General features: G+C 36.8%; 1 protein-coding gene across 3 annotated transcripts in view; it reads right to left on the bottom strand.

The window, feature by feature from the left end:
* The window catches only part of tgfbr3 (transforming growth factor, beta receptor III), a 102,956-nt gene that overhangs the window by 9,039 nt on the left and 75,718 nt on the right, over positions 1-18,199 (bottom strand). For all 3 annotated transcript variants that reach the window (XM_042758200.1, XM_042758201.1, XM_042758199.1), the window contains 9 exons: positions 17,957-18,119; positions 17,279-17,426; positions 11,470-11,662; positions 10,811-11,103; positions 9,025-9,180; positions 8,102-8,242; positions 7,723-7,905; positions 3,998-4,294; positions 1,110-1,269 (listed from right to left, as the gene is read on the bottom strand). In XM_042758200.1, the coding sequence (XP_042614134.1) occupies positions 1,110-1,269; positions 3,998-4,294; positions 7,723-7,905; positions 8,102-8,242; positions 9,025-9,180; positions 10,811-11,103; positions 11,470-11,662; positions 17,279-17,426; positions 17,957-18,119 (1,734 nt within the window). The remainder of the gene's footprint in view (positions 1-1,109; positions 1,270-3,997; positions 4,295-7,722; positions 7,906-8,101; positions 8,243-9,024; positions 9,181-10,810; positions 11,104-11,469; positions 11,663-17,278; positions 17,427-17,956; positions 18,120-18,199) is intronic.

The raw sequence follows: 18,199 nt of genomic DNA, 5'->3' as shown, positions 1-18,199 counted from the left end.
ATGGCATATCTGTGTTTACCTAATCCACACCAGAGAAAATAAGCCTGGCGTTGACCAAACACTAAAGCCTGTTTATAAAGAATAAGCCCACATTGGATTCACATTGAATTCACATACAATCTGAATTCACTCCAGATTTCCCATGTATGTGTCTTCTGATGCTATGGGACTGATCTTTGATTTTTTTTTTTTTACTCAGAACCAAATAAACTTACACAAGACTTGACTTTGGCCAGTAAAATCCCAGTTTGCATCCTTCAGGATTGGCAATCATTTCCCTAATCAAGTGTGAATAAAAGACACATGGTCCATTTGCTACAAGCAGCACAGCAACATTGTGTTATTAAACTGGCTGCGAGTCAGTAAAGTTGACTCACTCTAACCGTAACAGGTGCAATGGTGCCAAGAGGATGCAGGGAAGAGAACAAATCAGTCATGGTCAAATTAAGTTTCTTTGTGAAATGTTAAGACACCACCCTGCTGTACTCTAGTATGCTACACAATCTATCTATGGCAAATGCACTCTGCCGTAAAGGAGACTGCAGGTATGCAGTGCATAAGAGCCCTTTTCTTTATGACTCTCACTTTTTTTTCTTATCCTTCACTCCCATTTTCCCCCCTCTCTCTGTATGGGAAAAAGAGGCCTTAAAGAATGTTTAAGTGAAAACAAATGCTATCCAGATTTGTAAAGCTGGTCTTTTTGAGTCCCTTGTACCACATCTCTAATGAACCACATATACTCTCAAACCACACTGAATGCACAATTAACAGACACATGCAAATACACACATACTCAAAACAGCCACATATTCAAAGACTCCAGATGGGAGTAATGCACCACAAAGCAAGACAAGGCCTGTGATCTGTGAGTGACTGACACATATACAACTTTAGAAACACACATTCTCCCATGATGCTTCATATAAGCCATGTTCTTCAAAATATCTAAGCCTCAAAAAATAAATAAAACAGCTTCTTCTACAAGACTGAAATGACTGGAGGCTTCATCTCATATGAATGCACATGATTTTAAATACATTTTTCAAAGGATTGATTTTTGTGGATTTGTATTGGAATTTTTTTTTTTTTAATTTTAATGTAATATTTACCTGGATGTCGTGGACTAGGTGGCTCCACAGGTACGTTAACAGTGACAGGTGTGTTGTCGGAGATGACCACCATTGGCTTGGTGATGGTCTTGGTGTTCATCATCATGAGAAGGATGCTGTCCACATTGAGGGAAGTGCAGGCTTTATCTGGTGACATACACTACAAAGAGAGAAGCATAACAATCCTCAAAGGACATCAAGAACCTCTTATAATCAACAGGCTTTCAACGGCACTTCCTTTATTATGAGGAGAGGCCAGATTTTGGAGTCTGTTGAAATTTGGCGAACAGAAAACAAATATTATGCATGTATAAATGGTGGGTTAATGCAAGGCTTTTTTTTTTTTTTTTTTGTGGGTCTGGTCAAGAACTTCCAACATTTTCAGAGGCCTTACCAAAGATATGATTTGGCATTTTATTTCTATTTTAAGCAACACATTTTTTTCATATTAGTACCTTAAATGTACCTTTTTTAAAGGGTACCACCACAGTGACAGCTTTTGTACCTTTTTATCTATCAGTATTTGCAAAAGATTACTGATTTGTTAAATATGCACAACAATGCAATACTGGCCTTAGAATCAACTGGCCTGAAACACTCTCATAGTGACCCTATCAGACCATTTCTTTAAAGCCCTGTAATGTATAATTTTTTTTACTTTGAGCTTCATAAGCATGGATTGGTGTATGTTATAAGCTATTAAAGCCATTCACGTTGTTGCAGCTATTATGCCTGAGCCAAACTGAGCACACGCTCTTCGCAGAGAAAGCACTTAATTTCATACACAGTTTATATGGTTTGGCATGTCACGTCTCTTATTCTCATCCAGATTATGACTGAACTGTAAACATCTACGACCAAAACAATGAGTCACTTTCAATATCATGTTAGGTGAGACATAAACAACCTTAACGTGCAATATGATGATTAGAGCGTCTGAAAATGCAGGAGATTAAAATGATTATGGCTAGATGTGAGGGAGGAAGGAAAATTTGAAAAAGGACAGTGAAAGTTGGAGATTTGTTTTTCCTCTGTGGATGGTAACTGAAGTAACCTAAGATTTACGAATCCCGCACTCACAGAGTGTGGATTGATGCTAGCAGCTGGTGTAGAGTGACCCGTGCCAAGGCAATGAATCGAAAAGCAACTCTTTTCTACTCCTAGGATGGACAGCAAATTCAAACAGACTATATAAATGAATTAAAGATTGTGCTCATCTTGTCCATATAATAAAGCAACTACTCTGAAAATATGTCCTAGGGTCAATAAGTTATCTGTGTTCCTGTGCTCTGACTTAATGAGATCTGATAACCCTGTGCATCTTAAAATTAAACAAACACACACAGCTAATTCTGTCACCTATATCTAGATGGACTGGGAGTGAGTAAATTAGCAGCAAATTTTCATTTTTTTGAGTGAACTATCCCTTTAAGCACAAAAAAATGTACGGGTAATCTTACTAATTCTAATTATACAAATAGATAATCATTATTGGTGAGTTTTTACTGCAAATCAACACAAAATATGCAGCAAATATTGTGATAATTTTTAAGAAAAAAAAATCTTTGGGGATGCGCATATATATATATATATATATATATATATATATTATGTACCTCACATATATATATATATATATATATATACAGGTCCTTCTCAAAAAATTAGCATATTGTGATAAAAGTTCATTATTTTCCATAATGTAATGATAAAAATTAAACTTTCATATATTTTAGATTCATTGCACACCAACTGAAATATTTCAGGTCTTTTATTGTTTTAATACTGATGATTTTGGCATACAGCTCATGAAAACCCAAAATTCCTATCTCAAAAAATTAGCATATCATGAAAAGGTTCTCTAAACGAGCTATTAACCTAATCATCTGAATCAACTAATTAACTCTAAACACCTGCAAAAGATTCCTGAGGCTTTTAAAAACTCCCAGCCTGGTTCATTACTCAAAACCGCAATCATGGGTAAGACTGCCGACCTGACTGCTGTCCAGAAGGACTGAGCAACAGTCCAGTGCTGCTTCTCTGTAGCTTCTCTGTAGCCCAGGTCAGGCGCTTCTGCCGCTGTTTCTGGTTCAAAAGCACACGCCTGTGCACGGTGGCTCTGGATGTTTCTACTCCAGACTCAGTCCACTGCTTCCGCAGGTCCCCCAAGGTCTGGAATCGGTCCTTCTCCACAATCTTCCTCAGGGTCCGGTCACCTCTTCTCGTTGTGCAGCGTTTTTTGCCACACTTTTTCCTTCCCACAGACTTCCCACTGAGGTGCCTTGATACAGCACTCTGGGAACAGCCTATTCGTTCAGAAATTTCTTTCTGTGTCTTACCCTCTCGCTTGAGGGTGTCAATGATGGCCTTCTGGACAGCAGTCAGGTCGGCAGTCTTACCCAATGATTGCGGTTTTGAGTAATGAACCAGGCTGGGAGTTTTTAAAAGCCTCAGGAATCTTTTGCAGGTGTTTAGAGTTAATTAGTTGATTCAGATGATTAGGTTAATAGCTCGTTTAGAGAACCTTTTCATGATATGCTAATTTTTTTGAGATAGGAATTTTGGGTTTTCATGAGCTGTATGCCAAAATCATCAGTATTTAAAACAATAAAAGACCTGAAATATTTCAGTTGGTGTGCAATGAATCTAAAATATATGAAAGTTAAATTTTTATCATTACATTATGGAAAATAATGAACTTTTATCACAATATGCTAATTTTTTTAGAAGGACCTGTATGTATATATATATATATATATATATATATATAAAGCATCACAAAATCCTTGTTGGACTGAGATAGGTAGCAATTCTGTGCATCCTACAAAATATTGCCTACAAAGGCAGCTCATTAGATCAGAGCTGCTATGCTAGATGATGGTTTGTACCTCTGGCAGGTTCATCTTCTTGTCATTTCTTCTGGAGCAGAGGGACATCTCACAGTGCAGGAAGAGCAATGATACGTCAAACTTTGATCTGTAGGTGAAACTGAAGCGTTTTTTGTCCATCTGAGCGTGAGGGATGGGGAAACCACCTTGCTGAGGGTAATAGAGCACAGAGTCGTCCTTTGCACATATGTTCTCTATGACAACATAGTCTGACGGCATTAAAGGACTGGAGTTTGGAGATATGAAGCAGGTCTGGATCATGAACCCAAGGTTAGGATCGGCTTTTGTGGCTGAAACCTGCAGAGAAAGGTCACATGTCTCTGTTAATAAAGAAAAAGTCATCTTCCTGTTAAACAACATATGCTTCTGCTGCAAACAATAAAAGAGAGAGACAGCAAGTCAAATCGAGAAAGAAAAACAGTTTTCTTTATCTTGATTAATACAACTTTTTGACAATTTTTCATAAATACGATCAATACAGGATGAGATGGATCAGCAGAGTAATGTTTAGATGCTTTATATTATGTCTAGTCCTCTGGCAGACACGCTCAGTCTATTTTATTTTATTTTTTTGTACACAAACTCTCTCAGGCATCGATTCAAATCGGCAAATAACGCGCAGTGGCTGTCGATTTGTTTTAACACGGCACACTGTCTAAAGAAACACAGTCAGAGTGGTTATAGTTCCAAGAATCACAAATTCTGACGTCCGATTTCTGTGCCTCAAATAAATCTTCAAGGATCATCCAGTTGTAAAAGTTTGGCTTTCTGATGCTGTAAAAGCATGCATGACAGATACGAGCTGCCACAAAAAACATTGCATTCCATTTCCTCAGCAGAGCTGTGCCAAGGAGGTGTCATTCTCTGGAGAGTGGCCGAATCGTTTCAGGTAGGCAGACGATGATCCTCAAACAGTAATGCGTAAGATCCATAAATAATATTGATTTTCAGTGACAACAGACTGTTACACACACACAAAAATGGCTATATTTATGAGGTAGCTATTTGTGAGAACAATCAAAAATGTAAGTCATTTTCCACCAAACATCTTGCAACACATCTGCAACACATTTGGTTATAAGGGAGAACCAATAGTTTCAATTGAATATTCCAATGCATAAAAGAGATATGAGGCAGAGGGCAATAATTTAAACTTTAGTATTTATGCCACACAAAGTTATTTTATGGTTCCAAAAGACATGGATTTACAGTCACTGATCGCTGTCTAAATTTGGCAAAGATGAAATCTAGATTTGGAAGAACGTAAGTGAATGTTGTCAGAATTTTATTACTGCATTAACTCTTTGACACCGTAACACGCTGCTAAAATCCTATTGTCAAAGAATACCTTTGTCTAATTTTCCAGATAAAATATCTAAAAGTCCTTGAAACTAGGATATATTTACTTAAAAAACAATATTACATAATACATTAAAAAGGCGTCACACACGTTGTGAATGTGCATACTTCACCCTATGCTGATACATTACATTAGATACTATTATATGTATAGATATTTTTTTGGTAACAATTTTTTTTTGGTGGTTTGACAGCTTGACTAAAGTTTATGCTGCATATAGGAAAATGTATATGACACCCTTTCTTTTTTAATACAGCAAACTTGAAGAATGAACAAAGTACTTTAAAGTAAACCACTGTACTGTATACTTATTAGATTCACTGTTTTGTGACAAGCATAAGAATATATCATTGGCTATGTTTCCATCCAAAGTTGCGAATTTAACTTATGTGCAAAATTGGAACATCACATAAAACTTATAAAGCCACATCTTTCCATCCAGTGAGATGAAGAGAACAAAATCATCACTTCCTGATAAACAGGCACCAAATATCACTAAGAAAAAGGTCAATTGCTGCAGCAGGGGAAGTCACTGTGGGTCTTTTTTCATATATAAATTACTTGCGCCTCAGAGCGCACAGACAAAATGCAATAAATGCAGTCATATTATCTTGCTTTCGAAGGCGGATGCCTGCTGTTTGGGATTGCAGTAGTGAAAGACAGCTCTGGAATGTCATTTTATTGAACCTTTTGGCTAAGGCATTTCAGAATGACCAAAACAACATTTCAGATGCTGTGGCATCCCTTCGCGCAAAGTCACACGACTTTTTCTAATGCGCGTTGAGGAATTTATTCTGTAAATATGTTTCCATCTAGTTTTTGCACGTTTTCTTATCAGATTAAAAAAAGTTTTTTATGCACATTTTTAAATTTATGCGAATCTTGGTGTTTTCATTCAGCGTTTCTTAATGCAATATTCCAAAATGTGCATAAAAATAGGTGGATGGAAACAATATATATATTTGCTTGTTTTATGTAGGTATAAACATATTAAAAACAAGTGTTTCAAAATTAGTTCTTAAAAAACTTTTTTTTACATATTGTTTAAAGTCCTAGAAAGCTCTCTGTGATCGACACGGTACAAATCGATAAATCAAAAGCACAGATCAGCACTGATCTGTTATCTTCATATGGCATTTGAGCTGGAACATCAGTGGACATATATAATGAAAGACTATAACTCTGAAAGAGAGAGTTAAAAACATAAAGCGGGGACCTGAGCATTCCACTCTGAGATCAAATATTGTCTGCTTTCCCCTCTTGAAACCCCACTGATTAATGACAAAATGACATGAGTCCGGACCAGACAAAATGTACACATAAAGCAGACTGCTGACTTCTCTCACAGTGACAGACAGAGAGAGAGATAGATCTAAACATACGCTCACAAATTCAGGACAATTTCTGATCAGACACACAGACACCAGGCGCTTATGGCATTAGAAACATGAAACCATACAAAATGAGAACCACACATTATGGTTTAAAGGTAAAAGCAGATCTTGTATTTCAAGAGCTTTTGGCAGTGACTATATTTGCGTATATGGTTTCTCATTCAATTATTAAATTAGATTCCTAATGTGGTTACAGAACTGAAATTGGTTTTATTGAACCCCAAAGGAATCTTTTCCATCATAATGCACATACAGAATATATGTATTACACAATGTAATGCCCACAGTTTCAGCACTTTGTTTTAAAGTTTTGGGTTAGCAAGATGTATAAATAAAACACTTCATAGTCTTCATTGTATCAGTCTTCACTGTATCAATCAAACATGATTAACATTAATAATGACAGACAGCAGCAGGTAAATAAGGTTGCTGTCCCTTTAAGACTGGCTGCACGGATCCAATATAATGAAACACATCCAGATTTCACCCAACTGTTTTACATTTATTTAACATTTAACCGAATGTGTTTACTTGACTACACCAGACAACGGGCATTATGACATAACTGTATGCGTATTTCACCATTCAAGCAAAATAAAACACGAAAGAGATATGTTTTCGTGATCACATGCTGTCGAGAGAGGGGCCTTCAGTGCGCATGCTTCGGCTGTGTGTCAGTCAGCGGGAGCACCGCATTGAGTTCTTTTTCACTGCTTATTTCACTTAACTTTACCCAGTGCGTCCCACTCTTTATTTTCTTATTCATGCATGTTTCCTTATCACTCAAAAGGTGTATAACGTTTAAGCAGTTATGCAGATATATTTGCACACGATATAGCAAAATCTCAAATGATAAACACTTTATTTCTTGGTAATGATATATACCGTCATACCACCCAGCCCTATTTGGAACTGATTTAATTGATCAGAATCAAGCATTCAACCATACTGTGGTATATGGATATGCTTACCTCCACATAGATGGGTCTGTTCTCAGCGATGGTGAGGAAGGACTGAGTGCTGGGGTAGTGGAATGGATTATTATACAGTTCCATGTTGAAGGTAACATTATTTAGAGAGTCTACAACGAAATCATCAGATCCGTAACCACTGTCAACTGGGGTGTCCTGGTTCTTACGGTACGTGCAGTTGAACTAAGGACAGAGAAACAGAGATTTGGAAAATATTAATATGCGTGAAAAATATTATTGTATTTTGAAAATTTAGCTGCCTTTGATCAAATAAATGCAGCAGGAGATTTTTTTTGTTTTCACATTTTTAATGTTCATTTTTAGGTGAACTAATCCTGCACCACATATGAATACTCCAGTTTGCGTGTAAATATCATACCAAGATAGTCGCACGATGTCCGTTTTCAGGTAAAATTCTTCCTGTCACATCTCCTGGCATTACAACATCTCCGGACTCCAGATCTTCATATTCAAAGGGCCAGCCGCTTCCATCCTTCTGTTCTGATTGGCTAATAACAATCTGTCAATCACAGACACATGACTTCTCAGTAATAAAGAAATGTAAACCCAACCATTTCAACAATCATACAATTTCCTCTATAAGACTTCCCTTAGAAACACCCTAGCACAGATACAGTCAGAGATAATCGAAATGTATATTTGCCAAAGGTCTGCCGAAACAGATGAGAAAGCTGTATTTAATACATGGGAACGCACAATTTCAGCAATGCGACTCCCAAGGCAGATGCACAAAAAAAAAACCCATCTCAGTTCTTCTCATCAGAAAAAAATACGGCAATCCATTTTACATTGTAGTATGAGAATCACCTCCCTATGTGAACTCAGAACAATATGTGGGTTTAAAGAGGACTGTGAACATTGTCTAATGGAGGAGAAATTGATTCACACAAGACAAGCCAATTTGTCATAAGATTGTCATTGCAACAACAAGCATCTCCTCTGATGCTCTCTGGATCTTTTTTTGTGAGCCAGTACTGTGCTCTGACCATACGGGTCACATTGTTTTAATTGCCCCTGAGGCTCAGAGTTCATAGTAAAGGATAAATATTTGAGAGGTCGTCCAGTTTTTTTAATGGGTTCAAGGCTAAAAGTGAAGTTAGGAATTTCCGCTAGAAATTATCGCAGAAGATAAGTATGGAAGTGAATCATCAGTGAACAGAGAAAACAGATACAGCATGTTAGAAGGGACAATAAACCTGTACACTCGCACCCATCAGACAAAACAAGAACTAGATTTCACAGTCTGATATTATCAATTGTATATTTGCTTTATGTACTCACTGAATTGATATAGAGGACGACTGGGCTGGGGTGGGAGGGAATTTTGGTGGTTTGGCAGTCAGACAGGGGCGTCTCCAGTATATAGTGGGTGGTGTTGGAGGTTGCTTTGCATTGGGAGTCCTGAAGAGTGATATTGGGTTTTCCAAACCCATTGGCCTGTGAGGACATTAGGAAAACATGAATTCACAGAAAAAATCTCAACCTTTGACAACATATCAAACAATACATTTTATCAAGGTATTGCTGTGTAAATCTGAGATCCATTGTGTGCTTCAGTTCCTGACAGTGACAAACAAGAGTTGCAAGCTGGCCTAACTCTGCTCAAAAGTATTTTGATGTAGAATGAGGTTTTTTTTCTTCCTCTGAAGTGATTTATTACACCACTTTTGGTTTCTGAGATCATTGCATATGGTCCAAACATTCTGGGAATATTCAAACTATATCAGCTTGGGAGAAAAACAAGCCGTTTCTCACTCACCACTTCTCCACTTCTTTAACCTTTTTATGTTGTATGTTCTTACCAGTGTTAGGTATGGAGACCTGCACATGACATGCAAGGAAAAATAAATTGTGGGCACGATTTACTAATTCATTCCTTCGATTTACTTGATCATGCGCACAATTTAATAATTCGTTTCCTTGATTTACTAGATCATGCACACAATTTAAGAATGCGTTCCCTCGTTTTAAATTGTAAATTGTGCACTTGATACAATAATTCATGCCCTTGTTCTGGGTAAATTGTAAATTGCGCACATTTTAATCATTACCTCCTAACAGGAGTTGGTGCTTTATTCATCTTCAGTAGGTTATGTATCGTATCTGCCTTCTTTGTGAACAGGCTGGACTCAAAATAAAACCCAATTAAAGAGTCTCAGTCCATAACATAACATGACATAACATAGCAGCAACATGTTTATGAGAATGTGTACATGGACAGTACAACTAATTATTATTTTGTGCGCACGATTTACCTAGAATGAGGGCACAAATTATTATATTGAGTGCACAATTTACTTAAAACGAGAGAACGAATTATTAAATTGTGCATATGATCCAGTAAATCAAGGTAACAAATTAACAAATCATGCACACAATTTACTTAAAACGAGAGAACCAATTATTAAATTGTGCGCATGATCCAGTAAATCGAGGGAACAAATTAATAAATAATGAAAACAATTTACTTAAAACGAGAGAATGAATTAATAAAACGCACACACGATTATCTTAAAACGAGAGAACAAATTATTACATTGTGCGCACAATCTAGTAAACTGAGGGAATGAATTAATAAATCATGCTCATAATTTACTTAAAACAAGGGAACAAATTAATAAATCGTGCACACAATCTAGTAAATTGAGGTAACGAATTAATAAATCGTGCCCACGATTTTTTTTTTTTTTTTTTTGCATGTCATGTGCGGGGATCCATAGTTAGGGAAGCTACTTTGAAACTATAGATTATTTAAAGTAGTTTAAAGACACTTAAGCTATAACTTTAAAAAAGCAGTTAGCTACATTAATAATAAAGCAAGAAAAGAATAAAAATACAACAAAAGTGTTTTAAATATTTAAATATACACTTCAAAATTTGGAGTTCAGGGGTTTGTTTGTTCGTTTGTTTTTTTTAAAGAAATTAAAACTTTTATTTAGCAAGAATGCATTAAACTGATCAGATGTTACAAAACAAAAATCTATAAGATCTAATGAACTAGTAGTGGGAAATAGTCCCATAGATTTTTACATCTCAATATTTGTATGTAGGTTATGTTTCCTGTTACCTGCAGAGTTTCCTTGTCAATGCTGACTACCATTTTGTTCTTCTCACATTGCACACTGAATCCTACATTCTGAGCCCCCTGCTGTTCCTCGGGACCCCCAACCTGATAGACTCGCTCCTCAAGAGACGGGGGCAGAGGTGGGAATGACTGGCCCTGCTCCGCAGATGGCAGGAATGGGAATGGGAACCTGTTCCGTGCAGGGGAATCCCGGGTGCTGGGCTTAGGAAGCGGGTTGGTGTTGCGGAGAATGGACAACTCTGGTGGGAACATTCCCTCATCCATGATCCCTAGATCTGGAAGTGACAGCAATTGAGATTAAAACATCAGTCTGATTGACAGCTTCTTGTTGTTAATGTGAATGCAAAGAAGTCACACACGAAGCAAATTAAGTATTTTTGTATAGTTTTCCAGTATAAAATTCACTTAAAAACCAACATATTAACAATTGTTTTTGAAGAAAAGACCTTGTTTTAGGTTTTATATTTCTATAAGCAAATTGCTTTTTTATTAAGCAGTATTGAAATATTTTTTGCAGTGTATTCACTTAGGTTTATTTATAATTAAGGTTACATATTATTATATTATACATATTATACATATTGTACATATTGTAACCATTTTAAGTTTTTACTGTTCATATCTTCAGTTACTGCTCTTGCCTTGTTTTTCTTTGAGGCGCAATTTGAAGTGGTTGGCAACAGGGGTGTTGGTGTAGGAAGTGACGGGTTTGAATCCGTTTTCCTCTGCCCACTGGATGAGAGCCTGAGATCCTGCGGGCAGCTTCTGTTTCACCATCTTTGACACCTGCATCAGCCTTTCTGTGCCTTCACTCAGGCTGACGGTATCTGACGTCTGAGTAGGTCAGAGGGGAAGAACAAGATAACATGCATTCACTTCACATGCAGAAAAACAGAGAAATGCAGTCAGAAGTGTTCATTCTTCGCTGTAGAATAGAAAATTGAGTCCTGCTCAAATTGTTCAATTTGTTCATCTGAGACACATTTCACAACTCTTAAACAATAAACCAAGGTTGTTCTTGTTTTCATTAACAACATATCTTGATGTAGTATCTTATGTTATGGTCCAAAATTAACACTCGCCAAGCTCCAAGTAAAGAAATGTTGCCCAGAAAAAGAATTGCAACATAATGCATGTTATAAATCAAATTGCAAGAATGATAAGACTGACTCTTGGTGAAGGAACAGTAAACATGTCAGTGCTCAAATGCCAAACAGTGCTAACCTTTTTAATGTAAATTTACCATCAGAACTAATTCCTAATTCCTTTTTTATGTCGAATATCCCTCACATTAGGGCCTTTCGTACCGCTTTAGTTCCAGAACTAAATGTACAGTACTAAAGTACTGGGACGATTTTGTGCGAACTATTTTCCAGTACCATTTAAAGGGTTGCATTCGCACCGACAGTGTGTACTAGTAAGTGACGTAAGCTGGTCAAAAGCGACGTCATTTGTGCGCGGCGTTCAACTACAGAAACAAAGAACAACAACGTTAACAACAGGAGGATCGATGTGATCGGAGCTGTGTTTTTGTTGCATCTCGCGGGTTTCACAATAATGGACATGGAATGTCGACGTATATATGTAAAGCGATTGAAAGAACGGAAAGGAGGACTAAGATTCTCCAACGAGAGCATAGTTCTGGTACTATGAAACGGTTCCTGCGGTGCGAAAGGCCCTATAAAGTCACCTTAAGTCACGTTAAGATGTATGTTGTGTTATTAATTTGTTTTATTTAATTTTGGAATGGAAAAAAAGACAAAAAAAACTTTCCATTAAAAAAAAAAAAACATGAAAAAAAAAGAGAATTTGGCTTGATTTTTTATTTTAAGGTTAAGGCATAGAATATGGATAACAATAGTAAAGCTGTTAATAATTCTGCTTTCAATATTAAATAAAATATTAAAGGTGCCATGTGTAAAAATTGAGGTAAAAATATCCAAAAAATGACCTACACGCATCAAAAGAATGAGAAGAAATAAGGGCCATGATGTCATTAAAAAAATGTCAAGTTATAGTGCTGCAGAGATATCAACCTTAATTAGCATTAGCATTACTAGCGACGGCCCGACAGGTGTCGTAATACCAGTTTTGGCCATGGGAGGCGGTATGCGGGCAAACATAACCACCAGCCAACCTGCAATACACGAATAACTCGCACGGCTTGTGGGCGTACTTGAAGCTGATGTCAAGCAACCGCGCTCGGAATCACAAATCAAATCCGATAAGAAAAGGAGCCGAAACAGAGTAAACATCGGCACTGCTTTCCATCGCTGGAGACAACTGATGGACTTGAAAGAAATGAGCGTCGACTCCGAACTTGCACCATTTCTTTTGGATTGGTAAGTAAGATGCTGTTAGTATTTCGCTAGAAGTTTGTTTTATATGTTTGCGTATTTTTTTCGGGAAGTTATAACATAGAAATGTATCGAAGGCTGTTCGATAAACGTGCTAATGTTAGCGATGGCTAACCGTAGCTGCGTTTGATAGTAAGCTAGCTATAACTTACCCACAGATCAGATCCGGTTTTCACCTGTTATCTACCAAAGCCCGTCTCTACCAAGCTGATGCTAAAATGTAACATTACCTAAGAAGCTTGAAATGTCTTCGATGATAATGAACCCGAGAGAGAGGGAGAGAGAGAGAGAGAGAGAGAGAGAGAGAGAGAGAGCGCCCCGGCCGCGCGCGCACTCACTCACTATATTCAGAGCGGTCAAGTTTTTGAAAGCGTGTGAAAAGAGTCAATTGCGTGTGTCTCACGGTGAATGCTTGAGAGTTGGCAGCTCTGATTACGTTGGTTGGCGCTAGCTTGGTCAACATCAGCTGTCTGATGTTGAGCAATGATGTTGACAGAATGCTGTCTGTCAAATTAATTTAATTCAAATAATGTGTATACAATTCAAAATGTAATATGAACAAAACGAATATGAACATATTCACTGGTAAAGGTGAAGGGGAGTAGCTTGAAGATGTCATGTTTTAAAATCACTTGACATCACCCAACGTTCCTCTGGAGGCAAAACGTCCTCTTTAGGCTTCGGCTATGGCTCTAGGGTTGTTGTGAAGGTAGGGGCGGAGCATAGAGACTATGCAGTTTCTCGTTTGTTACTCTAGAGTAGACCAATTCACTTTATTGAGGCATACTGCCCCCATCTGGTATGGAATGTGGAGTATGACTTGATTTTTTTGCCAGACTTTACACATGGCTCCTTTAATGAAACGCAGTGTACATGGACATGTGTCTGAGCTTATAGTTAAAAATATGCAAAAAAAAAAAAAAAATCACCTGTCATATCGACGCAAATATTTTAATAAAAATATGCAAAACAGTTTCGGTTTTTTTTTTAATCACAAGACATTGGTCTTTATTGCAAAAATTTTAGAGCGTCCTCATTACATATCTGTAGTTTCAACAAAGTGAGACATGCTGCTGTTGGTCTACGAACAATTTACCAGGTTCAATTTGATTGTGGTTTGAGATACGTCAGATTACATAGGAATTATATGTTAGCGTCTGTTTGTTCTCTGTTGGGTGTGAAGAACAGATGGCCCTCATTCCCAGCCGTGTTTCCCACAAATGCCTCACCAGGCTGGACAACGAGCTTGAGCCAATCTGCCAACAGTAGCAAGGCTTTGATTTTATGAGGCTGAGGATCATATCACATGCATAACTTACATTCTCCTATGCTCTAAAACACTGTAACTGATTCACTTGGACACATTGAAGTTTAATCAAACACATTCATGGAGACAGATGCATTTCACTCACTCTTAGGCATGCACATAAAAATTCTCTAATGACTCTTTGACTGCCAGTTCCAGAATACCATAGCATAATGTAAGAACACTGTACCCCTATTGAACCTAGATAAAAATAAATAGACTAAAATTTATTTTAAATACATTTATTTCATGCTTAGTATACAACAAAAACATCTACATATATCTATGTACTGGCATACTTAAAGGCAGCTAAATTGGAACAACTCATTTTGCACTTAATGCACTTTAATTGTGCGGAAGTGATGCTGAAGCTCAACTAAATTGATTGTGCTAAAGTGGAACTATTGCAAGTATACTTTGGCTATCTTGCATTTAAAGACGATAATATACAAAGATCATACAGTCCTCATCAACAGTGACATTAAAACACATTTTAGGCTTAATATTAAGAAATGTGCATTTTGCACAAGTAGTACTCCAAATAAAGTTTAATTATAATTTTTATACCAGTAAGTCTTGAGCAATATATCAGTAAATATGTTAATAGATTTGCACTATACTTAGTATGAAATAAATGTATTTTAAATATAATACTTTTTTACTACATTTTTGAGCATGTCTCAATTTCTTAAACTTAAACATTCTTATATATAAACTGCTGTTGTCTGCTGTACTGGTTTGGTTTCTGTCTTTGTATATTCAATGAGAGATCAGTAAAAGAATCACACTGTACTTGTATACAAGTACTTTAGTGTACATTATTCTTTTCCAGCTCAGAAACACATCCATAAATTATCATATAAACACCATAAAATTCTTAAAAGTGGATTTTTTTTCTCGTAAGCAGCACATAAAAACGCACAAACATTTAGTATTAAATTACACAGTGTGTGCAAGTCGCTTTCCAAGAGCAGTGCAGTGACAGCTTCAGTGGTGTGAGTCTTGTGCTGCGCTATCTGAAACCAGCAGCCAGACGCTCCCATAATTCATATTCTGAAGTGCCAGGCCTACACTACAATAAAAACACACCAAAGGCTCTGGCTGAAGAAAAACTCACTACACTCCTCCTTCTGTTATTACTCCATTTCATGACAGGCCTCCAGATCACACAGTTCATTGGATCAACTTGCTATCTTTTGCTCATTCTTTTTATGCAGTTTTAAGAGAAATAATTACATATAGTTTAATTTTATACACAGCTACTAAAGTTTGGGATCACAATGATTTTTTGATAGTAAAGAAACTGTATCGTGGTTTTCAGACTTCATTAACAACACAACCATATTCAACTGTGATAATAATTATTCATAATTAAAAGCTTTGCCATGACTTTTATTATTAAATCATATTTTTGAATATATAAATGGTAATAATATTTCACAATATCACTGCTTTTGGCTTTAGTTTTGATCAAATAAATGTAGCCTTGGTGAAAATAAGAATGTTCTTTTAAAAGCATCTGTATGTAACAGTAGTATTTATCTGATCCTTTTTGTTTTTCAAAATTACAGCTGGACTTTTATAATGATATGTTATTTTATAAAAACAAACATCCTAAAAAATGTTTACATAACATATCTTCACAGTTAAATCAGTATATTTATCTTAATTTCCAGTAAAAATATAAAAACGTCCTTTAAAGAGCTTGTGAACTGCCTTTTTTAAATTATTTTGTACTGTTCTCTAATGGTTCTCTAATTATTACATCAAAAAAACATCTTTATTTAGAAGTAATAGGCTATTTTCTGTCCTGATTTGTCCCCCTTCATCAGAACGCTCTGTTTGAATAGGTCATGGTGGATTGTAGACTCTGAAGTAAACGTACACTGCTATGATTGGCTAACAGTTGTGTTTGTTTGTCAGCCTACATCTTTCATTGATTGACACTGTTGTGATTTAGGTTAAAAATGCGTATATACTCAGTACATATGAAACGATCTGTAATAACAAAGCAATCGTGACCACACAATAAAAACAGTTACTCACACTTGTGTAGCGTGATAACATGCGTGATAACAAGCATGATAACATTACTGTCAGATCCAATATATTCGGAAAAGCATCATCTCTTAGTTTCAATCTTTCTGAAAATCCTGCGTTGAATTGTGTCTTGTTTGTAAACGAATCTGCGGTGAAATGAAGTGAACAAAGGGCCGAGTTCTTACTGACGTGGTCTGGATCTTCATTAAAAAAAAAAGTTCATCCACTCTTTTCTAATGTTGGGATCAGAAGTAAGGCAAAGACTGTGTTTTTCCACAGCTTGGCACTGTACAGCATCTTGTTGTCTTTATTATTTGATTTCTGCATAGACCTGCATTTGCCTCTCTCATTATTTACCCACCACATGTGTAAATCGGTGGGCGGGGCTAAACAGGCAGTGATGTAGAAGCAGGCATTGATCTTCAACTGTGGAGGCGGGGTTTAGACACACTGTTACCTCATAGAGCGGCACATTCCACAAGCTGTCGTTTTGGCAGATTGACTTCAATATAGGCTAATTTAGACTAACGAGAAAGTTTTGAGTTCTGAAACTTACAGGATATTTTTATAGTCCAGTGACCTTTTATATCAAAAGATCGAGGGAATTTTGATTTCTTAGTTCATGACCCCTTTAAACATTATAAATTCGTATGTAAAGCAACAATAGAAAAAACAGTCATGAGGGATTTGCTGTCTTTGAAGGAACATTATATATTTTGCATGTAGCCAATAATTTAGAAATCATACCACAATGTCCAGTTTGCCGATGACGCTGTGGACTTTGATTACCCAATTCACTGACTTCTCACATTTCAGAAGCAACACAACATCACGATGTAGCGGGGTGCCACCATCCAGCGGCCTTAAATCCACAATCACATCCACCTGGAATGCACTACTCAGAGAAAGAGAGAGAGAGAGAGAGAGGGACAATGGAAGTATGGCCATAAGAATCTTGGAAAAACAACATGTTTTTTGTCTAGCCAACTGATTAAAAAACTGGACACATGTTAAACAGACCACATAGCGCAATGATGGGATCCATCAAGATCTTTAGATCTTTTTTTTCATTTTTTGAGTCACTATTAGGCAATAGTGAGTGATATTGGGGGAGGCGGAGAGAGTTTTCCAAAATCAACAATACCCTAGTTCCTGTCTATTTCCAAATAAACTTCACAGAACCGGAGGAAACACAATGATAACCTAAAATGACAAATACAAAGCGACATGCACGCACATTCACACATGAAAGCAAACACACCCACCCATGAGTGCACGCCATGGTATACTAAACACAGAAACACATTTATACATAGTATGAACTACTTTTATGAAAAATGGATGTCTGGAAAAGCCTTACAACAGCAGATATGTTTTTAATACAGGAGAACAAAAAGGAATGTAGTTTAACGGTCTTCTCCTCACCTGCTGGAGTTTGGTGCCTGGAGCTCAATGATGTGGACCTCCTGGTCATGATCAGGACTTGAGAGAACACACCCTGTGGATGGCTGGGGCTGGATGTAGCTTGCCAGGTAGTTCAGAGACAGGAACTTGTTATCAATCTTACAGGTCTCGGAAAAGACAGGGTCTGAAACAATTTTGAGATACGTTTAGGTTAAGGGCTAGAAATTCTGAGGACACAGAAATGTTTGATTGGCACATACAGTA

Source organism: Cyprinus carpio, chromosome A6 (assembly GCF_018340385.1).
Source record: "Cyprinus carpio isolate SPL01 chromosome A6, ASM1834038v1, whole genome shotgun sequence".
Taxonomy (NCBI): domain Eukaryota; kingdom Metazoa; phylum Chordata; class Actinopteri; order Cypriniformes; family Cyprinidae; genus Cyprinus; species Cyprinus carpio.
This window is presented reverse-complemented; position numbering and strand designations above follow the sequence as displayed.